Source organism: Scyliorhinus canicula, chromosome 1 (genome assembly GCF_902713615.1).
Source record: "Scyliorhinus canicula chromosome 1, sScyCan1.1, whole genome shotgun sequence".
Classification (NCBI taxonomy): domain Eukaryota; kingdom Metazoa; phylum Chordata; class Chondrichthyes; order Carcharhiniformes; family Scyliorhinidae; genus Scyliorhinus; species Scyliorhinus canicula.
Genome location: NC_052146.1, coordinates 196,971,305 through 196,996,185, shown reverse-complemented (window position 1 = coordinate 196,996,185; position 24,881 = coordinate 196,971,305). Strand labels below are relative to the sequence as shown.

At 50.0% G+C, this 24,881-nt stretch overlaps 1 protein-coding gene across 3 annotated transcripts in view; it reads right to left on the bottom strand.

The window, feature by feature from the left end:
• Positions 1 to 24,881, bottom strand: part of cfap61 (cilia and flagella associated protein 61) — a 490,576-nt gene that overhangs the window by 131,464 nt on the left and 334,231 nt on the right. For all 3 annotated transcript variants that reach the window (XM_038805956.1, XM_038805965.1, XM_038805971.1), the window contains exon 23: positions 8,313 to 8,404. In XM_038805956.1, coding sequence (XP_038661884.1) covers positions 8,313 to 8,404 — 92 coding nt within the window. The remainder of the gene's footprint in view (positions 1 to 8,312; positions 8,405 to 24,881) is intronic.

Here is a 24,881-nt window from a genome sequence, read left to right as displayed (position 1 = left end):
GCTGCAGCCGAGGTGTCATATCATTTAAATCCTTCTGGATTATGTGGACTAAGGGCCTGTGGTCTGTTTCCACCGTAAACTTGGCAGACCGTATATGTAGTCATGAAACTTGACTATTCCTGTCAGGAGACCCAAGCATTCATTTTCGATCTGGGCATACCGTTGTTTGGTCGGAGTCATGGCCCTGGAGGCGTATGCCACTGGAGCCCAGGAGGAGCAGTCGTCTCTCTGGAGGAGCACCGTACCAATGCCGTCCTGGCTTGCGTCTGTGGATATCCTGGTATCCTTGGTTGGGTCAAAGAATGCCAGTACTGGGGCTGTGGTGAGCTTCGCCTTCAGCTCAAGCCACTCCACTTGATGTGCGGGAATCCACTGGAACACTGTGGACTTTTTTTACGAGGTGCCGGAGGGCTGTGGTGTGGGATGCCATGTTAGGAATGAATTTTCCGAGAAAATTTACCATCCCAAGGAAACGTAGGACCGCCTTTTTGTCTTCTGGGGCCTTCATGGCATTGATTGCCAGTACCTTGTCAGCATCAGGTTGCACACCCTGCTGTGAAATGTGGTCATCCAGAAACTTGATAGCGGATCGACCAAATTAACATTTGGCCCTGTTGAGCTGGAGGCCGTTTTCGTGGATCCTCTGGAAAACCTGTCTGAGGCGAGCGATGTGATCCTCGGGCATCGTGGACCAGATGATCACGTCATCCACATAGACTTGCACCCCCTCGATGCCCTCCATCATTTGCTCCATTATTCGATGAAAGACTTTGGGAGCTGAAATGATGCCTAAAGGCATGCGGTTGTAGCAATACCTGCCGAACGGAGTGTTAAACGTGCACAGCTTCCTACTGGACTCATCTAGCTGTATCTGCCAGAAACCCCATGAGGCGTCCAGCTTGGTGAAAAATTTGGCATGAGCCATCTCACAGGTTAATTCTTCTCGCTTCGGGATCAGATAGTGCTCTTGCATGATGTTGCGATTCAGGTCTTTGGGATCGATGCAAATGCGGAGTTCACCAGAGCGTTTCTTGACGCAGACCATGGAGCTGACCCAGTCTGTTGGTTCCGTGACCGTTGAAATTATGCCCTGGTCTTGGAGTTCTCGTAGCTGCATTTTCAGACAATCCTTGAGAGGAGCCGGCACCCGGCATGGTGCATGGATGATCGGGGTGGCATTCGGCTTGAGTAGTATCTTGTAGCTATATGGGAGCGGCCCATCCCATCAAACACATTGTGGTATTGCGTGAGAATGTCATCTATCTCAGCCTGTAGGTTCACATTGGGCGAGGCAGTCACAGGTGTGGAGGACATGGCATGGACTCGCTGGACCAGATTTAGGAGTTTGCATGCGCGAGCATCGAGCAGGGATGCCTTGTCAGGCCGGATGACCTCTAATCTTAACGTCGCCTTGATGGCCTTGTGAGATACAACGAGCTGGCATGATCCACTGGCAGCTATGGCATTGCCATTGGATTCAAGGAGCTGGCAGGCTGGTGGAAGAATGCTAGGTTGGTTTCGGATGCTGTCGAGGTCTGACTGTGATATGAGATTCGCAGACGCGCCTGTGTCCAATTTGAATCGGATGCGACACTGGTTGACCGTGATGACAGCACACCACTCGTCGTCAGGATCCACACTCAGGATTGAAAGGCGGTTTGCAGGTGCGGTGGAGACCAGCTCTCATGTGGTGATGAGGACCACCCGATACGGAGACTCGAGGCAGTCAACATCGGGGTCTGTTGGGCTTTCGGGATCAGAATCCTGCATGCCTTGTACGCAGCGGACACGTCTGCGCTGCAGCTGGGATCGCTGGCTGTTGCTCGGTGGCTTCAGAGGGCCGCATAATGTCCAGGCTTTCCACACTGTAGACATCGCCGTCCTTTGGTTGGACATTACGCTTTAAATGGGCGGAGCCACAATTTGGATACGTCATGATGCTGACGTCAGTGCGTTCTGTGCGCCGTCGCGCATGCACAGTGCAGTCGGCCGATGTTCGCACATGCGCAGTGGGGTCTTCGGCCTCATCGTCCTCCCAGTCATGGCGCACATGCATGGGGACCCGCGAAACTGCCACTCTCCTCGATGCTCAGGCCTTGCATTTTTGCAATGGCCTGCACCCTTCCTGCCTCATGGGAGGCCAATTTTGCAGTTTCTGCTGCCCTGCTGCGGGAGTAATGATTTCTGGCATGCTCGTGGACAACGCACATTTCGATGGTGATGGAGAGGGTCAACTGTTTGATTTTGAGTAGCTGCACCCGCAGGGAGTCGGACTGGACCCCGAAAACGATCTGATCCTGGATCATGGAATCAGCCGCTGAGTCATAATTACATAACTGCGCTAGGATGCGGATATGGGTCAAGAAGGACTCAAAAGATTCACCCTTACCCTGAAGCCTCTGTTGGAAGATGTACTGTTCAAAGCTCTCATTCACCTCGACTTCGCAGAGGCTGTCGAATTTCAGCAAAACTGTCTTGAACTTCGTCTTTTCTTCACCATCGGCAAATGTGAGCGAGTTAAAGATGTGGATGGCGTGATCCCCCGCAGTCGGCAGGAACAGTGCGATCTTCCTGGTATCCGATGCTGCCTCGAGGTCAGAGGCCTCGATATACAGGAGGAACTTCTGTTTGAAGACCTTCCAGTTGGCGCCGAGGTTGCCGGAGATCCGGAGTTGCGGAGGGGGCTGGATCCTTTTCATGCCGCTGGATGTTTGCTTGCTGGTCGTTGCAGAGTCACTTGAGGTAGGTTCATTAGAGTTAATAGTTCCCTGGTACCATGATGTGTTATCTGAGTTGGTCTAACATCGACTGCAACTGGATGCAGTGAGACTCGAATCAGGCTTCCGACACAGGAGATGGTCCAACACTGTTTTCTTGAACTTGCTTGTTGATGTACATAATCTGCTGTGGGTTGACACTATTAATCTAAACTGATAACCTCAGACTGGCTTGACCAGACTAGCTTTCTGTCACATGGAGAAGGTGCTCATGGCCTTGTGCACTCTAACTATCTCTGTAGTTGTATCCAGTGAGAAGAGGCAGAGTCTTAATACCTCGTGTGTTTTATGGTGGTTGTGTCCTGTCTTGTGATTGTTTGTTCCGTGTCGTGTGTGTTCATTGGTTATCCTGTGTGTCAATCACTGCCTGTCTGCATCTCATTATATCCATGAGTGGATATTATGATAGGACCCACCCCTGTTCACCCCATCCCTCCCCACTGGTGAAAACGAGGGTCTGGGGAATTTTCCTGATGCAGGCCTCCGCAGCTATTTTTGCAAAAATGGAGAGCCTCTCTGTGCAAAACTTCAGGTCATTGTGTCTATTCTCTATTTTGCTTTAAAAGTAGTATCCACTGTCCATAAATCCATGGGCGGGATTCTCCGGTCTCTGATGCCAAAATCATGTTCGCCAATCGGCCAGAGAATCCCCGTTGGTGCCAAAATAGGGGGCGGCGTCACAATTGCGATGCTCCGCATCCTCCAAAATGGCTCGCAGAGTACGCCGCACGCTGTATGGACGGCCTCAGGACATCACCTGAGGCCCTCCCCCGATGCTCCACCCCCGGTGGGCTGAGTTCCCGACAGTGTGGGTCACTCATGTTATTGAGTCCAGGTCCGTTACAAGCGGGGGGGGGGGGCGATCCGCCGGCAGGGGGCGTGGGCTTGGGCGGGGCTGGGGGCACTGGTGGGGGGTGGTCCGGGGGTGGCAAGCCTGGCCATAAGGGGGACACTATTTGGCAGACCGGGTCCGCGCGCGGTCAGCGCCTTGTTGCACGGTGCGGCCTCACGGCCCTTCACCCATCACCACTCTCGCAAGCCATCCCGGCTAGTGTCAGGACCAGCAGCCCATGGTCGCCCCTCTCCGTGTCCTACCTCCTCTCTCTTACTTGTCAGCCACGACGCCGGTTATACGATTTCGTTGGAAATTTGACCCATTGGAGGCGGAGAATCAGGGAGGCCCTGGGAATACTGGGTCAGGCCCATTAATGATATGCCAATGGCATTTACTGTACATGCGTTCTGGAACGCATTGATGCTGGTCGAGTGATGAAGAAGTGCGATTTGGTGTGAAATCAGTGCCTGCTGCGATTTCGTCGTCGGGACCAATTCTCCACCCAATCACGTTTTCCAATTTCAGCATCAGCCGACAGAAAATCCTGCCCTTTGTGTCATCTTCTCTAAATGTTCTGGGTTGTTCTGTTTCTTTGCTTTCAATTTTGAACTTAAATCTTTATTCATCTCATTACTAGCTGGTTTGTTGAATGCAGAGTTAAATTTATGTCAAAAAATATAACAACTTTAATGATAGTGAAACAGACATTGGCACTAGGTGGGCACCGATCGTGGGCAGCGGGCCCGATGCCCGCGCACTATTTCTCCTTCCGCCGTCCCGCAGTATCCATTCGCGGGGTGGCTGAGGGGCATCCCGGCCCGCGCATGCGCGGGTTTCGCGCAAATACGCGATGACGTCATCCGCGCATGCGCGGGTTGGAGTCTTCCAATCCGCGCATGCGCGGCTGACGTCATATGACGCGTCAGCCGGCGCTAACTCCGGCAAGCGGGCTTAACGAAATTCGTTAAGCCCGTGATGCCGGAGCTTACGCCGTCGGGCTGCTAGCCCCAACCGGGGACCAGAATCGGTTCCTGGTGGGGAAGGGGCGCGCTGGCGTCAAACCCGCCCGGGTTTGACGCCAGCCTTACGATTTCTCCCATTTTGGGAGAATCGCGCCCACAACTTTTTACTGTAAAACTTAAACTGCAACAGAAAACAAATGTACAAATGTATTATTTCTGAAGTGTGCTAGACATCGTATTAATTTAGAATTTAGAACAGTACAGCACAGAACAGGCCCTTCGGCCCTCGATGTTGTGCCGAGCAATGATCACCCTACTTAAACCCACGTAACCCGTATACCCGTAACCCAACAATCCCCCCATTAACCTTACACTACGGGCAATTTAGCATGGCCAATCCACCTAACCCGCACATCTTTGGACTGTGGGAGGAAACCGGAGCACCCGGAGGAAACCCACGCACACACAGGGAGGACGTGCAGACTCCACACAGACAGTGACCCAGCCGGGAATTGAACCTGGGACCCTGGAGCTGTGAAGCATTGATGCTAACCACCATGCTACCGTGAGGCCCCTGCAACAGATTATTTGAGCAATTATCACAAAAAGACTTATCATACAGGAAAAGTTCAGATTAGTGTAATTTGGACCACATGAATCAATGCAATTTGCACATTCATATTGAAAATGAATTTGCATTTTTAATCGCTTGTTATACAGTTATTCACTTATCAAACATTTACTAAAGTGGAACTGGCTATTACAAAATGGCAAAATGGGAGTGGAAATACAATGTGAACAGTATCTGAGAATACTAAAGGTGATAAAGCTTATGGCTGTTAGAGATCAGTTTCACATGATCAAGTCGATTAGCATCATTAAAAAATGTTAGATTTCTCTGAGGCAGCAAACAATGTTTGCTGTAAAATGGTGTTAGATATTATTTGATTCTGCATCATAGGCTGTCTTCTTAATAAAGCTCCCAATATAATGGCAATCCATCATTAGATGCAACAAAATACGATTAGAATTTCTGGATGACATTTCATGCTGTTTTTGGCTAAGCTGACTTCCTTACTGGATAATTTTAACCACCAATGTGCCACAAAATATGTTGGCTAGTTAGTGCCAAAAACAGAAGATGTGACCTTAGTAGGATTTCTGTAACCCTACAGAGGATTATGACACAGTACATCCAAAGTAATTCAATGTAATTCACAGAATGTGAAATAAATGTGAGGTTTACATTTTCCCCATTTATAAAATGATACTAGCAGATCTCCCGTAGCCCTGCTTAACCTCCAAGGGAGGGGTTACACTGTTGATTTAAATCTTGCTTGCAACGACACAAACTCACAAAAATAAACATTGGAGTCACCCGGTTTGATTATATCTACTTATATTCCATCACAGCAGTGGTTTCATGGCATTATTTTGAAATACCTCTCAGAAACAAAAAGAAGTGCAGCTTTCTGACCATTTAAAATGCATAGAAATGAAACAGTGCCAAAACTTCATACATAGTTTTTAATCTATCAATATATATTTTTTGGGATCTCCTGTGGCATTTTTCTTTTTGCTGATAGCACGATATTATCTAAGACACGCAAAATAAATTTGTGTAAGAATAGTGGACAAAACTGTGGCAGACGGATTTTAATGCAGGTAAGTATGAGGCTGGTAGTTGGTTAGCTCAGGTGGCTAGGGTGTGGTACAGGGACTGACCCTGTACTGGCTGAAATAATTCTTGGAGCTTGCCTCTTCTCCTTGCTCGACTGTGATGTTGTGGCATATGTGGAGAACAATGATTAGCAACCCATGGACAATAAGGAAGCTACACGAAGAGAGAGACAAGAGTGTGAGGTAACCCAGTAAAGACGAAAAAATGGACAGAGTGGGGTATTATTTAAATAGTGAAAAGTTAGAAACAGTGAAGATCTAAGGAGAATTAGAGGTCCATGTACACAGAACACCATTGCAGAGGATAGGTACGAAAACGTAATCAAAAAGGTTAATGGAATGTTAGCCTTTATAAATAGAGGGTGTGATCAACAGAAAAGTTTCTAAGTGACATTTGTGCCGATTTTGCTGGGAGTTTCCCGATGGCTCTGTCTGCGATTTCCCCACCGCTATCTAACCACACTTAGTCACTTTTTGGGGCCCTGGGTTGTTTCTCACTGTTTATCCCACACTTAGAACCATTTTCATCACTGGGGAGCAGAGCTCTCTGGCCAGACCGGCTCCTCAGAGATTGGGGTGCCAATTTAAAAGGGTGCCCCGATATCGAAGTGAACTCACAGCCTCCCTCCCACACACAAGGGCATTACTCTCCACCTACCCAAGTGAGGACACCCTGCTATGGGGTCCTTGAGGGCCCTCTTCCCCTCCAGTCCCCCTCACAACCCCTTCCAGGACCCCCTGACCCTTCAACCCCCCCAACCTCCCACAGGCCCCCTATTTACATGCCCTGAAAACCCACACCCCCTACTCTTCATACCCCTCACTCCACCCTCCTTTCATGGGTATGGCCCCCCATAGACCCTGGCAGTGCCACCCGAGCTCCATGACACTGCCACCCTGAGAGTGTTCCTGCTGGCTTTATGGTGCCACCTGGGCACCTTGGCAGTGGCAGGGTGGCAGTGCCAAGGTGTCCCCGTTCAAGTGTGAGAGCCAAGGGGTCCTCCTGCACTATTCCTGACCACCTAGGGGTCTCCAATGACCTGGAAAACCCCCACAGGTGCCGTTCCATCTGAGCGGGCATTTTGCTACAGCTGTACAAAACCCTGGGTAGACCACAAATTGAGTGTGTTGTGGAATTTTGTACACCGCACTTTTCAAAGGATTTCTGTCCTTGGAATGAATGCAGCCCAGATGCACCAGAATGTTATCATGGATCCAGGGGTTAGATTATGAGGAGAAATTACACAAACTAGCCCTATATTCTCTGGAATATGAAAAGCCAAAGGATGATTTGATTGAGAATTTTACAATTTTGAAAGGAATTGATGGGTAGGTAGAGACCTTTCTTTACTGGTGGGAAGTCTCGGACAATGGGACATAATCGTAAATTCAGAACTAGGCCATTCAGGAGGTATGTTAAGAAATACCTTTGCGTGCAAAGGATGATTGAAGTGTGGAACACTCACCAAAAGAAGCAAACACAAGTTCAATTAATATTTTTAAATCCAAAATCAATAGATAGTTGCAAGCTAAGGATTTAAAAGGATATGGAAGCAAGACAAGTGATTGGAATTAAAATACAGTCAGCCATGAGCTTGTTGAATGATGGAACAAGATGGAGGGACTGGATGGCCTACCCCTGTTCTCGCCAATTAATATGGAAAAAGGGAAAGTAATGGAACTAGTGTGTAGCTCTTTCATAGAACTACGTACAGGTGCAATGTGTTGAATGGTTTTTGTGTTGCAAATCTGTGGGGGGATCTTTATGGTCTTTTGTGCCAGTGGGATTTTCAGGTCCTGCTGAAGTCAATGCACTTTTGAACGGCTCGCCACATTTTCTGGCCTCTCCACTGCCATGACAGGACATAAAATTCCACCCTAGGAATCTGTGAGCATTCACTGTGGGGCTATGTATCCAGTTGGATCAAAAAAAATAATTCTTAGATCTTTTCATGTTACATTTCTACATGTTTAAATCTTAGCTGTTGTCTGGCTAGCTGCTTTTTCAGTCAACAGATAAATGTAAATTGATGTCCCATTGTGATACTTAATACTTACATATTCAGGTCGTGACTTCTGCATCTCCAGACAGGTCACTATCCCTGGCTTGGAAATGTGTAGGTAATGGTATTGTCCGGGTAGAACGCATGCTGTATTAAAATAAGGACAAGCAAAAGACACTCATTATAAGTGGAATTCGGGTGGAATTCTAGAGCCCCTCCCGCCGGCAGGGCTTTCCGGTTCCATCGAAGGCAATGGACTTTTGAAAGGTTTGCCACAATTTACAGCCATGCCCCTGCTGCAAAGGGCTGTAAAACTCTGCACAGGTAATAAGACAATTAAAATAGAAGACTTAATATTTAATCATGATGGCTATCATTTGTTAGTAAGTAAGTATCATCAGTAATTCAAACAAATGCGTAATGGTAATGGTTGGATGTGTTTTGTTCCGGCTCTCAATAATATGGCAACCCAGGCATGAGGCTGGGTAGGGGGCATATATTAGCTGAACAGATCCAGGCAATTCCCCAAAGAGCGAGGAAAAATTGGAGAGAAACCTGTCCCAAGATAACATTCAAGCACTTCCCAGCTGCTGTCTCAGCCCAAAACTGCAGAGGCCTGGAGCAAGTCATCCACCTGTCCTCTTGGCTGCAGTTGGTGACCCACAGCGGCTAGAAAATAAAGGCAGAAACTCACCTTTGAATAATAAAACAGTCAAAGACCAATGCTACAGAAAAAGTATGATTTTTAAAAAAAATTGGTTTATGTAACAGAAAATCAGCAATCATTTTTAGAGAGAATTGTTTTTACAATTCTGTTGCTTCTTCCCTGCTGGGTGTTACCAGCAGGATCACAGCTGTCATGGTGCTTCTGTGAATATGTTCCATACTGGAACTGGAGGTAGGCACAGAGCTCGAAAAAAATGCACTTTTGTTTAATTTGCATTGAAGATCTATTTGGAATTTGTTCTTGAATTATAATATATGTAATTAAAAAAACAATTTCAAGTGCTGCAGTCTAGGCAAGAACTGCATATTGCATTTATCTAATTAATGCACACTTCAGTAGAGATGTTGCATTCTGTGTGAAGCAGTTTCTTTTGGAAAAGTGGATTAACTGCAGTATATAAGATGTGTTGGCGAGAATGAAAAGCTGAACAGAGGAACAGGCTTGAAATGCCATCATAAACTAAAAGTTGAGCTTGAGTGGTTTATGCATAAATGATCTGCTCTTAGAAGTAATTAATTATTGTTTCCATAATGAATTGAAATCTTGGTAGTGAAACTCCATCATTCCTAGTAACACATAGTTACAATTTTGTTGTGTCATGTGGAGCATGTAATATTATAAGGGAAGTTCAGTTAACAAGTTACTGATCACCTTGTACCATGTTCGATATTTTATGCAAGCTCCTAAAGTTTTTAAACTGAAATCCATGGGTACCATTTTGCCAAAGCAAATAGTTTGGAATTTGTGTTAAATTAGATTAATTTCAAATACATATTCTATTAACCTGTATTTTATGAAAATTATGTTTTTAACTGACTTATTAAGGTCCTGCAGTAATGACAAACTGTGATATCGCCTTAATAAATATTTACTTCATATTACAAGTAAACGATCCAAAATATACATTTCTTAAGCTGGTTCCCAACCCTCAACCAAAACATAATTAAGACTATTAAGCAGAGTACAGTTTAATATTTATAATAACTCTGCAATGATAGTGCGCACCACATATTGTAAATGGATAGAAGACACTGTTAGTTGCAGGTAATTACTAGGGGGGGGGGTTAAGGGTCTGTTATGTTATAGATACTGGTTTAAGAGTCTCTTTCTATGGAGGTAAATGGAATACATTGCCCTATGTTACACTGCCAGCTTATGATTTGCTCCCTACAGCACACCATAGAGCTCTGTGAATTCTTATTTTAACTGACTGGCCTGTCAATGCCAGATACATTTTTAATGTGAAGAGTGCTGACAAGAAAAATGAACTAAAGCAGAAAGATGTTTCCTAAAAGAGCTCTGTGGTCAATGTGGCATAATCATTTCATTTACAGCAACATTAAAACAATTCAGTTTCCTTTTCAACCTGGGCTCAACTACACTAACTTGAAATTTGAATCACGAGACTCAGCAAATGTGTGTCATGCCAATTTCAATAACCTGGGGTTTAACCTGAATCTCTGAATATGTAAAGACTTAATTACCTGCAAATTCTCGCATTCTAAGCATTGTTTGGCATCTTTGAATTTGTCTATACATATGTTTCTGGAACATACCTCTTCATTCACCTGAGGCAGGAGCAGTGCTCCGAAAGCTGGTGTTTGAAACAAACATGTTGAACTTTAACCTGGTGTTGTCAGACTTCTTACTGTGCTCACCCCAGTCCAAAGCCGGCATCTCCACATTATGGCTATCATCGACACTGCAAACTGCCAGTTCAAAGTGGAGAGGATCTCCAGGAAGATCGCGCATATAGACACTGACATTAAGTTTCTACAAAGATGCAAGCAGACAAGATCCCGAAAGGACTACAGATTACAAACCCACTCAAGTCAACCTACAACACAGACTACGCTGAGAGACTCTGCCATCGCACCTCTCTCACACTCCTCAACCACCTCATACGCCAGCTCTACAGCAGACGACGCAACCTGGAAACCAAGGCAACCAAGCCTCCCCCGTACCACAGTAGAAAACAATACAGGGAAATCTATTGTCAACTTGTCGGACTACACCCTTCAACCAGGCGAAATCGAAGTCTTCAGCAGAGGGCTCAATTTCTGCACCACCACCAAAATGGACCCCATCAGTCTCGTGGCAGACACGGAGGAATTCATCAGGCGAATGAGGCTCCGGGAATCCTTCCACAGGCCCCAAGAGGCCGACAGCGAACCCAAGGAGGCTACCAATGAACCGGAACAGCAGACCGAGAGATCTGCGGTGCGGCAACCAAAGAGGAAAGAGTTGAATTGGACCCCTCCGGAAGGCCGCTGCCCTAGACTCAACATGTATGCTCAAGCTGTCAGGAGTCGCGTCAATGCCAGATTCATCAGTCGCATTCACAAGACAGCCCCGAACATCACCCAAGCACAATGCAACGCCATCCGCGATCTCAAGACCAACCGCAACATCGTCATCAAACCAGCAGACAAAGGAGGGGCCACCGTCATACTGAACAGAACGGACTACTGCAAAGAAGTATACCAACAACTCAACAACCAGGAACTGAACAGACAGTTACCCGCAGATCCGATCAAGGAACACATCCGCCAACTCAACAGACTGATCAAGACCTTGGATACAGACCTTCAGAGCACCCTACGCGCTTTCATCCCACGTACTGGTTTAAGAGCACCCTATCCCTTACCCCCCGCGGGGGCAGCACGGTAGCATGGTGGTTAGCATAAATGCTTCACAGCTCCAGGGTCCCAGGTTCAATTCCCGGCTGGGTCACTGTCTGTGCGGAGTCTGCACGTCCTCCCCGTGTGTGCGTGGGTTTCCTCCGGGTGCTCCGGTTTCCTCCCACAGTCCAAAGATGTGCGGGTTAGGTGGATTGGCCATGCTAAATTGCCCTTAGTGTCAAAGTACGGTTAATGGGGGGGGGGTTACTGGTATAGGGTGGATACGTGGGCTTGAGTAGGGTGATCATTGCTCGGCACAACATCGAGGGCCGAAGGGCCTGTTCTGTGCTGTACTGTTCTATGTTCTATGTACTCCCGCATTGGAGATCTCTACTTCCTCCGAAAAATACACAAGGCCAACACACCAGGCCGTCCGATCGTTTCAGGCAATGGAACTTTGTGTGAGAACCTCTCTGGCTACATTGAGGACATCTTGAAACCCATCGTACAAGGTACGCCCAGCTTCTGTCGCGACACGATGGACTTCCTACAGAAACTCAGCACTCATGGACCAGTTGAACCAGGAACATTCCTCGTCACAATGGACGTCTCGGCACTCTACACCAGCAGCCCCCATTTAAAAAAAAAAAATTTTTATTGAAATTTTTGAAAAATGTATAACAACAAAACAATAATAATAACAATAATAAACACCCCCCGGACCCGTAACAACGCATATAACGAGCCCCCCTCACCACCCCACCCCCCCCAATCCCGATGAACCACAAAATAAATTAAATTAACATAAACAATACCCCCCTGAACCCTCCCCCCCTTCCCCCCCGGGTTGCCGCTGCTGCTGACCTAGTTCCCTATCGTTGAGCCAGAAAGTCGAGGAAAGGCTGCCACCGCCTAAAGAACCCTTGTACCGACCCCCTCAGGGCGAATTTGACCTTCTCCAGCTTAATGAATCCCGCCATGTCATTGATCCAGGTCTCCACGCTTGGGGGTCTCGCATCTTTCCATTGCAACAAGATCCTCCGCCGGGCTACTAGGGACGCAAAGGCCAAAACACCGGCCTCTTTTGCCTCCTGCACTCCCGGCTCCACCCCAACCCCAAATATCGCGAGTCCCCAGCCTGGCTTGAACCTGGACCCTACCACCCTCGACACCGTCCTCACCACCCCCTGCCAGAATTCCCCCAGTGCCGGGCATGCCCAAAACATATGGGCATGGTTCGCTGGGCTCCCCGAACACCTAATGCACCTATCCTCACCCCTAGAAAACCTGCTCATCCTCGTCCCGGACATATGAGCCCTGTGCAGTACCTTGAACTGGATGAGGCTAAGCCTCGCACATGAAGAGGAGGAGTTCACCCTCTCTAGGGCGTTCTCCCATGTCCCCTCCTCAATCTGCTCTCCCAGCTCCACTTCCCACTTAGCCTTCAGCTATTCTACCGATGCCTCCTCCACCTCCTGCATCACCTGGTAGATGTCAGACACCTTCCCATCCCCAACCCACACCCCTGAAAGCACCCTATCCCTTACCCCCCGCGGGGGTAGCAAAGGGAACCCCTCCACGTGCCGCCTAGCAAATGCCTTGACCTGAAGGTACCTGAACATAGTCCCCGGGGGGAGCTCAAACTTCTCCTCCAGCTCACCCAGGTTCGCAAACCTCCCGTCAATGAACAGGTCTCCCAATTTCCTTATGCCCGCCCTGTGCCACCCCAGGAACCCGCCATCAATGTTCCCTGGGACAAACCGGTGGTTCCCCCGCAGCGGGGCCTCCACCGAGCCCTCCACTTCCCCCCTGTGTCGTCTCCACTGCCTCCAAATCTTGAGGGTAGCCGCCACCACAGGGCTCGTAGTGTACCTCGTTGGAGGGAGCGGCAACGGCGCCGTTACCAGTGCCTTCAGGCTCGTGCCTCCGCAGGACGCCATCTCCATCCGTTTCCATGCTGCCCCCTCCCCATCCATTACCCACTTGCGTACCATCGAGACATTAGCCGCCCAATAGTACCCAGAGAGGTTGGGCAGCGCCAGCCCTCCTCTATCCCTGCCCCACTCCAAAAAGACCCTCCTCACCCTCGGAGTCCCATGCGCCCAAACAAATCCCGTGATGCTGCCGTTCACCCTCCTAAAAAAGGCCCTTGGAATAAGAATGGGGAGGCACTGGAACAAAAACAAAAACCTCGGGAGCACCGTCATTTTAACGGACTGTACTCTACCCGCCAACGACAGCGGCAGCATGTCCCACCTTTTGAACTCCTCCTCCATCTGCTCCACCAACCTAGTAAAATAAAGCTTCTGCAAAGTCCCCCAACTCCTAGCCACCTGAACCCCCAGGTACCTAAAACTCCTCACTGCCCTTTTTAGCGGAAGCCTACCAATCCCCTCCTCCTGATCACCCGGGTGTACAACAAACAGCTCGCTCTTGCCCAGGTTCAACTTGTAGCCCGAGAAACTCCCAAACTCAGCCAGAATCTCCATCACCTCCGGCATTCCCCCCACCGGGTCTGCTACATACGGCAACAAGTCATCTGCATAAAGTGACACTCGGTGCTCCTCCCCACCCCGCACCAGACCCCTCCACCTCCCCGACTCCCTTAGCGCCATGGCCAGAGGCTCTATTGCCAACGCAAAAAGCAAGGGGGACAGGGGGCACACCTGCCTCGTCCCACGGTAGACCCTGAAGTACTCGGACCTCCTCCCATTTGTCGCTACACTCGCCATCAGGGCCTCGTACAGCAACCTCACCCATTTAATAAACCCCTCCCCAAACCCGAACCTCTCTAACACCTCCCACACGTACCCCCACTCAACCCTATCAAAGGCCTTCTCCGCATCTAATGCCACCACAATCTCCGCCTCTCCTTCTGCCGCCGGCATCATTATCACATTTAGCAGCCTTCGCACGTTAGTGTTCAGCTGCCTCCCCTTCACAAAACCCGTCTGATCTTCTGATAAGGGGTCCTTATCTCGCTTCAGGATCAGGGAAATCAGCGCCGTGACATCATCGAGGGCAAAACTCGCCCCTCCCATGCCTCGTTAAAGGTCCGAACCAACAGGGGGCCCAACAGGTCCGCATATTTTTTATAAAATTTAAACGGGAACCCATCCGGTCCCGGAGCCTTCCCCGACTGCATGTGGCCAATCCCTCTACCCAGCTCCTCCAACTCGATCGGCGCCCCCAGTCCCTCCACCTGCTCCTCCTGCACCCTTGGAAGTCGCAGCCTGTTCAAAAAGCTCTCCATTCCCCCCCACCACCACCGGCGGCTCCGACCGGTACAGTTCCCTGTAGAAATCCCTGAAGACCCCATTAACCTCTGCCCCCTTCCGCACCACATTCCCACCCCTATCCTTCACTCCACCAATCTCCCTAGCCGCGTCCCGCTTGCGGAGCTGATGCGCCAGCATCCTGCTCGCCTTCTCTCCATATTCGTAGACCGCTCCCTGCGCCTTCCTCCACTGTGTCTCCGCCTTTCTGGTGGTCAGTAAATCAAACTTAGCCTGCAGGCTACGCCGCTCCCCCAACAATCCCTCCTCCGGGGCCTCCGCATACCTCCTATCTACACTCAGCAGCTCCCCCACCAGTCTCTCCCTCTCCCTCCTCTCCCCCCTCACCCTATGGGCTCGGACGGAAATCAGCTCCCCCCTAATCACTGCCTTCAGAGGCTCCCACACCATCCCCACCCGGACCTCCCCAGTATCATTGGCCTCGAGATACCTCTCAATACATCCCCGAACCCTCAAACACACCTCCTCATCAGCCAACAACCCCACGTCCAAACGCCAAAGCGGGCGCTGGTCCCGCACCTCCCCCATCTCCAGATCCACCCAATGCGGAGCATGGTCCGAAATCGCTATAGCCGAATATTCGGCATCCTCCACCCTCGGGACCAGCCCCCTACTCAGGACAAAAAAATCATTACGGGAATGAACCCTGTGAATGTGGGAGAAAAAAAGAGTACTCCCGAGCCCTCGGCCTCCCAAACCTCCAGGGATCCACCCCCCCCCCCCCCCCCCCCCCCCAATCTGGTCCATAAAGCCCTTGGCCGCCGCCGGCCTCCTACCCGTCCTAGAACTAGAACGATCCAGTGGGGGATCCAGCACCGTATTGAAGTCCCCCACCATGATCAGGCCCCCCGTCTCCAGGTCAGGAATGCGGCCCAACATACGCCTCATGAAACCAGCATCATCCCAATTTGGGGCATATACATTTACCAACACCACCCTCTCCCCCTGCAGCTTACCGCTCACCATCACACATCTGCCGCCACTATCAGCCACCACCTCAGACGCCTCAAACGCCACCCTCTTCCCCACCAGGATCGCCACTCCCCGGTTCTTCACGTCGAGCCCTGAATGGAAAACGTGCCCCACCCACCCTTTCCTTAGACGAACCTGGTCCGCCACCTTCAGGTGAGTCTCCTGGAGCATGGCCACGTCCGCCTTCAGCCCCTTCAGATGTGAAAAAACCCGGGCCCGCTTAAACGGCCCATTCAACCCCCCTCACGTTCCACGTGATCAGCCGGATCAGGGGGCACCCCGCCCCCCCCCTCCCCCGCCGAGTAGCCATAGCCCATCGACTGCTCGCCCCTGGCCAGCACCCCCCACTCGGCCCGTTTCCCATGGCGATAGAACCTCACCCCAACCCCCCAGACCCGCACCAGCTCCTCCCTGGCCATTCCAGCAGCAACCCGGTGTCCCCTCCCCCCCAGGCTAGGACCCCTCCTAGCCGCGACACTCCCTCCATAGTACTCCCGTGAGCCAGCTGACTTCTGCTGACCCCGGCAGCTCCCACCCTAACTCCGACCCCTCCCGATATGGGGTCACCCCCACCCTGCAGCAGCTCCTTGGCACCGCTCCAGCGTGGGAAAACGGAACTGATATCCACACCCCTTGCCTCCAGCCCCACCCCCTCGTCCCGCGGCGTGGAAAACCAGAGGAAAGCCCTCGCTTTCACACTGCCCCACCCCACCCCCTCAACGCAGCTCCCAAATAGCAGTCCCAACCCATCCACCAACCCCGTACAAAAAAAACAGATCCCCAACACCCCCCTTAAAACACAAAACCATAACCAACACCATCCGAAAGCAGAAAGAAAAAAACAGAATAACCAGCAACAGCATAAACAGTGATACAAAAACCCCCCACAGTCCCCAATCCCTAGTTCGAGTCCAACTTTTCAGCCTGCACAAAGGCCCACGCCTCCTCCGGGGACTCAAAATAGTGATGCCGGTCCTTGTAGGTGACCCACAAGCACGCAGGCAGCAGCATGCCGAATTTCACCTGCCTGCTGTGGAGCACCGCCTTTGTCCGGTTGAACCTGGCCCTCCGCTTAGCCACCTCCGCACTCCAGTCCTGGTAGATGCGCACTACCGAATTCTCCCACTTGCTGCTCCTCACCTTCTTGGCCCATCACAGCACACACTCCCGGTCACTGAACCGATGGAACCGCAGCAGCACCGCCCGCGGGTGTTCATTCGCCTTAGGCCTCCTGGCCAGTACTCTGTGGGCCCCCTCCAGCTCCAGGGGCAGATGGAAAGATCCTGCCCCCACCAGCGAGTTCAGCATCACGGCCACATAGCCGGCAGGTCCGACCCCTCCAGCCCCTCCGCGAGGCCCAGGATCCGCAAGTTCTTCATCCTCAACCGAAACTCCATCTCCTCAAAACGATCTTGCCACTTTTTGTGGAACGCCTCGTGCATCGCCACCTTCCCCACGAGGGCCGCGACCTCAGCCTCGCGCTCAGAGGCCTGCTGCTGCAACTCAAGGATCTCTGCACCCTGGGTTGTCTGGGTCTCCAGCAGCTTACTTATAATAGCTTTCAAAGAGTCCAGCAACTCCGTAAAGTAGCGCAGAAGGGCCGCCTGCTGCTCCTGCGCCCACAGCCTCCACTCCTCGGGGGCTCCACCGGCCGCCATTCTGTCCACCTTCCCCCGCATTTCCAGGGGAGCGGCTGCCGTTTTTTTCCTCGCCCCACTCGGGTCCGCACCATAAATCCCGGGGGATATTACTCCAGACCCCTTCACACATCGAGAATCGTTGAACCAGCGCCGTTTGTGGCCCTTAAAAGAGCCCACAAGTCCTTCGATAGCGGGAGCTGCCGAACATGCGGTTTAGCTCCGGATTGCAGCCACCGGATGTCCCCTCATCATCCCCCATGACGACGGCATTGCTGCAACAGCCTCAGTACTCAACATCAACAACTGCCAATCTCCAGATGCAATTCTGCAACTCATCTGCTTCATTCTGGATCACAACGTCTTCACCTTCGACAACAAATTCTTCATCCAGACGCACGGAACAGCCATGGGGACCAAATACGCACCTCAATATGCCAACATCTTCATGCACAAGTTTGAACAAGACCTCCTCACCACACAGGACCTTCAACCGACGTTATACACCAGATACACCGATGACATTTTTTTCCTTTGGACCCACGGCGAAGAATCACTGAAACGACTACACAATGACATCAATAAGTTCCATCCCACTATCAGACTCAACATGGACTACTCTCCAAAATCAGTTGCATTCTTGGACACACTTATCTCCATCAAGGACGGTCACCTCAGCACTTCGCTTTACCGCAAGCCCACAGACAACCTCACGATGTTCCACTTCTCCAGCTTCCACCCTAAACACATTAAAGAAACCATCCCCTATGGACAAGCCCTCCGTATACACAGGATCTGCTCAGACGAGGGGGAGTGTAACAGACATCTACAGACGCTGAAAGATGCCCTCGTACGAACGGGACGTGGCGTTCGACTCATCGATCGACAGTTCCAACGCACCACAGCAAAAAACCGCACCGACGTCCTCAGAAGACAAACACGGGACACAACCGACAGAATACCCTTCGTCGTCCAGTACTTTCCCGGAGCGGAGAAACTACGACATCTTCTTTGCAGCCTTCAACATGCCATCAATGAAGATGAACATCTTGCCAAGGTCATCCCCGCACCCCCACTACTTGCCTTCAAACAACCGTGCAACCTCAAACAAACCATTGTTTGCAGCAAACTACCCAGCCTTCAGAACAGCGACCACGACACCACACAACCCTGCCATGGCAATCTGCAAGACGTGCCAGATCATCGACATGGATACCACCATTACACGTGAGAACACCACCCACCAGGTACGCGGTACATACTCGTGTGACTCGGCCAATGTTGTCTACCTCATACGCTGCAGGCAAGGATGTCCCGAAGCGTGGTACATTGGCGAGACCATGCAGACGCTGCGACAACGAATGAACGGACATTGCGCGACAATCACCAGGCAAGAATGTTCCCTTCCAGTCAGGGAACACTTCAGCAGTCAAGGGCATTCGCGCGACAATGCAGAATCGCCGAGCAGAAACTTATAGCCAAGTTCCGCACACATGAGTACGGCCTCAACCAGGACCTGGTATTCATGTTGCATTACATTCATCCCCCACCATCTGGCCTGGGCTTGTGAAATCCTACCAACTGTCCTGGCTTGAGACAATTCACACCTCTTTAACCTGGGGTTACCCCTATCTCTGGATCTGTAAATACTTAATTACCTGCAAATGCTTGCATTCTAAGCATTGTCTGACATCTTTGAATTTGTCTATACATATGTTTCTGGAACATACCTCTTTATTCAACTGAGGAAGGAGCAGTGCTCCGAAAGCTAGTATTTGAAACAGACCTGTTGGACTTTAACCTGGAGTTGTAAGACTTCTTACTGTGCTCACCCCAGTCCAACGTCAGCATCTTCACATCAATTTCAATATGATATCCTATTTAAAGATGATGTGGAGATGCCGGCGTTGGACTGGGGTGAGCACAGTAAGAAGTCTTACAACACCAGGTTAAAGTCCAACAGGTTTGATTCAAACACGAGCTTTCGGAGCCAGCTCCTTCCTCAGGTGAATGGCGAGGTATGTTTCAGAAACATTTATATAGACAAAGTCAGAGATGCTGGACAATGCTTGGAATGCAGGCATTTGCAGGTAATCAAATCATTGCAGATCCAGGGAGAGGGATAATCACAGGTTAAAGAGGTATAAATTGTCTCAAGCCAGAACAGTTGGTAGGATTTTGCAAGTCCAGGCCAGATGGTGGGGGGTGGATGTAATGCGACATGAATCCAAGATCCCTGTTGAGGCCGCACTCGTGCGTGCGGAACTTAGCTATAAGTTTTTGCTCGGCAATTCTGCGTTGTCGCGTGTCCTGAAGACCGCCTTGGAGAACGCTTACCCGGAGATCAGAGGCTGAATGCCTTTGACTGCTGAAGTGTTCCCCGACTGGAAGGGAACATTCCTGCCTGGTGATTGTTGCACGATGCCCATTCATTCGTTGTCGCAGTGTCTGCATGGTCTCGCCAATGTACCACGTTCGGGACATCCTTTCCTACAGCGTAAGAGGTAGACTACATTGGTTGAGTCGCACGAGTATGTGCCACGTACCTGGTGGGTGGTGTTACCAAGTGTAATGGTGGTATCCATGTCAATGATCTGGCATGTATTGCAGAGATTGCCCTGGCAGGGTTGTGTGGTGTTGTGGTCGCTGTTCTGAAGGCTGGGTAATTTGCTGCAAACAATGGTTTGTTTGAGGTTGCGCGGTTGTTTGAAGGCCAGTAGTGGGGGTGTGGGGATGACCTTGGCAAGATGTTCATCTTCATTGATGATGTGTTGAAGGCTGCAAAGAAGATGTCGTAGTTTCTCCGCCCCAGGAAAGTACTGGACGACGAAGGGTACTCTGTCAGTGGTGTCCCGTGTGTGTCTTCTGAGGAGGTCGGTGCGGTTTTTTGCTGTGGCGCGTTGGAACTGTCAATCGATGAGTCGAGCGCCATATCCCGTTCGTACGAGAGCATCTTTCAGCATCTGTAGGTATCTGTTACGCTCCTCCTCGTCTGAGCAGATCCTGTGTATACGGAGGGCTTGTCCATAGGGGATGGCTTCTTTAATGTGTTTCGGGTGAAAGCTGGAGAAGTGGAGCATCGTGAGGTTGTCTGTGGGCTTGCGGTAAAGCGAAGTGCTGAGGTGACCGTCCTTGATGGAGATGAGTGTGTCCAAGAATGCAACAGAATTTGGCGAATAGTCCATGGTGAGTCTGATGGTGGGATGGAATTTATTGATCTCATCGTGTAGTCGTTTCAGTGATTCTTCGCTGTGGGTCCAAAGGAAAAAAATGTCATCGATGTATCTGGTGTATAACATCGGTTGCAGGTCCTGTGTGGTGAGGAAGTCTTGTTCAAACTTATGCATGAAGATGTTGGCATATTGAGGTGCAAATTTGGTCCCCATGGCTGTTCCATGCATCTGGGTGAAGAATTTGTTGTCAAAGGTGAAGACGTTGTGATCTAGAATGAAGCGGATGAGTTGCAGAATTGCGTCTGGAGATTGGCAGTTGTCGGTGTTGAGGACTGAGGCTGTTGCAGCAATTAAAGATGCAGAGCATTCACTAGATATGAGGAATTGGAAAGAAGCAAGATTATAGCTGGATAGGTGATGGAAAAAAAAGCCTGTGTGACTGGAATGGGATGTTAATGAAGTGTTACATTGAGTGAGATGACCAGATGTAGCATGCTAACTACAGCACTGACAAAAATAATTGTATTTCCAGTTAGCAACCGATTCTCTGCTCAAACACCTTTCTCGATTTCGGCGTCGGTCCACGGAGAATTCCGCCCCTAATCTTTCCAAACAATTCCAACAAAAGAAACAGATGGATAAGTTTTCACTTTTGAAAAAATAGATTTGGGGTACCCAATTCATTTTTTCAAATTAAGGCGCAATTTAGTGTGGACAATCCACGTAGCCTGCAGATCTTTGGGTTGTGGGGGCAAAACCCACGCAAACACGGGGAGAATGTGCAAACTCCACACGGACAGTGACCCAGAGCCAGGATCGAACCTGGGACCTCGGCGCCGTGAGGCAGCAATGCTAACCACTGCGCCACCGTGCTGCCCCCAGGTTTTTACTTTGAATGACCTTTACTTTAACAATCAAACTAAAATCAATGTGAATTAAATGCAAATTAGCAGGAAAATTGTATTTAATATTTTAAATAGGCCTCACAATAAAGATTTCATGGATATACTGGAAACCTCCTTAGCACATATGGCAGCACATACAGCCTCAAAGGATGAGATCTTCCGGCTGTTCACACCGGCGGGATCTTCTGGTCCCGTCAATAGCCAATGGTGACCTGCTTCTAGCCGCCAAGAAACACGCCGCGGGAGGCCAGAGAATCTTGCCCAAAGTCTTTAAAAGTTGTGTCTTCTTCAGATAGATTTTCACTTTCTATCTTCATGTAAGCTTTAACCAACCGATTGTGGTCCTGCAGCCACTCCCAACAAAGTCTTCACCAAAATGGTCAGCTTTGGCTGATCAGTCCTTTCAAAATAACTGAAGCAATACCAGCAACTTTAGTTTCCTTATCCTTGCTGCTAAATCTAGCCTTCAGGTTTCCTTCTTTTCAGGTTTCATAGAACATAGAACAGTACAGCACAGAACAGGCCCGTCGGCCCTCGATGTTGTGCCGAGCAATGATCACCCTACTCAAACCCACGTATCCACCCTATACCCGTAACCCAACAACTCCCCCCCCCCTTAACCTTACTATTAGGACACTACGGGTAATTTAGCATGGCCAATCCACCTAACCCGCACATCTTTGGACTGTGGGAGGAAACCGGAGCACCCGGAGGAAACCCACGCACACACGGGGAGGATGTGCAGACTCCGCACAGACAGTGACCCAGCCGGGAACCGAACCTGGGACCCTGGAGCTGTGAAGCATTTATGCTAACCACCATGCTACCGTGCTGCTACCATTTCCTTCTTTTCAGCTGTCGCACACATAGCCTCTCCTCAGCCCTGTGTACCGTTCTGCTGCTGAAAATTGGGCTAGCTTTGCCTCTCCAAATGCTCTGTCCGTTTAACGATGTTTCGCACATTGAGGGGACAGGAAAATCCTTGTCCTGAGGGCTTTGTGCTTTCCTTTTGGCTTCAACCAGCTCCCATTTGCTTAGCAAGCCAAAGACACAGTCTGATTTCTGAGAATTCTGGGGCGGGATTCTCCCTTCTGGTGACAAAGTCCCCACGCTGGCGGGAAAACCGGCGCCAACTACTGCAGCGTCAACAGCCCCCGAACGTGTGGAATTCTCCACATTTCCAGAGGCTAGGTGGACGGCGGAGGGGTTGGCGTCGCTGCAGCCGGCAATATGGCGGAGCCCTACAGGGGCCCGGCATGGAAGAAAGAAGTGCCTCCACGGAACAAGCCCACCCACTGATCGGTGGGCCCCGATCGCGGGCCAGTCCCCCCACCTCCCCCCGGGGTCGGATTCCCCCGTGCCCCCCTGAGGACCGCCCCCATATACTCACCTGCCAGGTCCGGCCGTGCATGAGGTGAGTAATTCACGCCGGCCAAAAATGGACGGCCGCTTAGCCCATCGGAGCTCGGAGAATCACCGGGGGGGGGTTGCTGATGTCAACGGCCCCCAACCCGCGTGATGGGAATTCCGCCGCTGCCCGAAAAACGGCGCCGGGCAGCGGGGCAGGATTCACACCTCCCCCCGGGGATTCTTCGACCCGGCTGGGGGCCGGAGAATCCTGGCCCTAATGTCACAGCCAGAAATTTCAGGTCACAATCACTTTTCCCAGAAACCGTAAAGTTTTGGGCTGTGATTTTCTGCTCGTTCACATTAGGTTGGTTCTGCGGCAGGAGTGTAAAACATAGCAAGAAGGCCAAAATCACGTTTTACGTCGACGTAAACATGTGATGCTTTGTCTCTGCCCTCATCAATGATTGGAACATCATTTAAATATATTAACATATAATTTTCAAGCACCTGCACCTGAATCATTCCCCCAATCAAAAAATCCATCTATGCTGTCATGATGGCAGAACGTTGTGAAACCCAACTCATCTGCAGGGGAACTCGGGTGATGCAATGCTCAGGGGAAGAGAGTCATGCCCCCTTGGACACTGCGCCTGGCATGATTCCTTTAATTTTTTTCTTAAACATCCAGGACTATACGGCGGAGAAAGCTGGCGTTGCTGACGCTGATTTCCATACAGGCAGTGATGTAGTGCTTTTGTGACAGGACTAATAATTCAGAGACTAACAATAATGCTCTGGGGATCCGGGTTCAAATCTCACCATGGCTAATGGTGAAATTTGAATTCAATTTTTAAAAAATCTGCAACTAAAAGTCTAATAATACCATTGTAGATTGTCGTAAAAACCCATCTGTTTCGCTAATGTCCTTTAGGGATGGAAATCTGCCGTACTTACCTGGACTGGCTTACAAGTGACTCCAGATCCACAGCAATGTGGTTGACTCTTAAATGCCCCTTCAAGGGGAATTAGGGATGGGCAATAAATGCTGTCACATCCCATGAAGAATTTTTAAAAGCACCGCTTTTTCTGTCGCCATCTACCATTGCTGATTCTGGGGAAATTTCTCTTTCAGTTCGGGACACTCTCAGAAAAATATAGGCTTTGAAACTGTTGCTCGTTCTGGTGAGTGTGCTTAACACTCAATTGGCTCTGTTTTATTCGTTAGTTCTAGAGTCGCCAGGTATCTTTATGATACCGCCACGAGGTTCAAGTTCAAGTGCAGATCAATGACTCAATACACCAGTTAGTAAGGTTCAATCAAACACATTTATTATTACACAGTAAATTGATACTCATGCAACTAATACTAATGGACTAAACTGTTCTTACCACTATAAGCCAATACTTATCTTCGATAAGGGAACACAATGGCCTCTTGTTCTGTCCTGAGACTGCAGGCTTCCCAGTTGGTACAGACTAAGGGGTCAGGAGTGTCTATTCTCGTAGCGAGCGTTGGTTGGACACTTACTTGTCGGGGTAGCTGTTGGCCAGGCCTCTCCTTCTCACGTTCAAGTTCTTAGAGTGCTGCTGCAAAGGTGTTCTGCTGGGAGGGCCGGCTAAGAGAGAGAGCTGGACTTGGGCTCTGTCCTTTATAGGTCACAGGGGCTTCGCACCCATCTGGGCGGACCCTATACCTGCTTGCAATCGATTGGACCTCATACCAATCGATTGGTTTGAATTCCCCAATACTGGGGCTGTTTCCCGGTCGCTGGGCGGTTCTTGGGGCTGTTTGTAACTTATTGTCCGGGACTTCTGCTGGCGCCTAAGAGTCTGGCTTGACCTTTGTTATTCTCGATTGTGTCCATTGTGCCCGTGAATCACCGGGAATCGCTCAATTAATATGCGCAATTGTTAGTTTCAGTGCTGTCTGGTTTCTTTGCAGA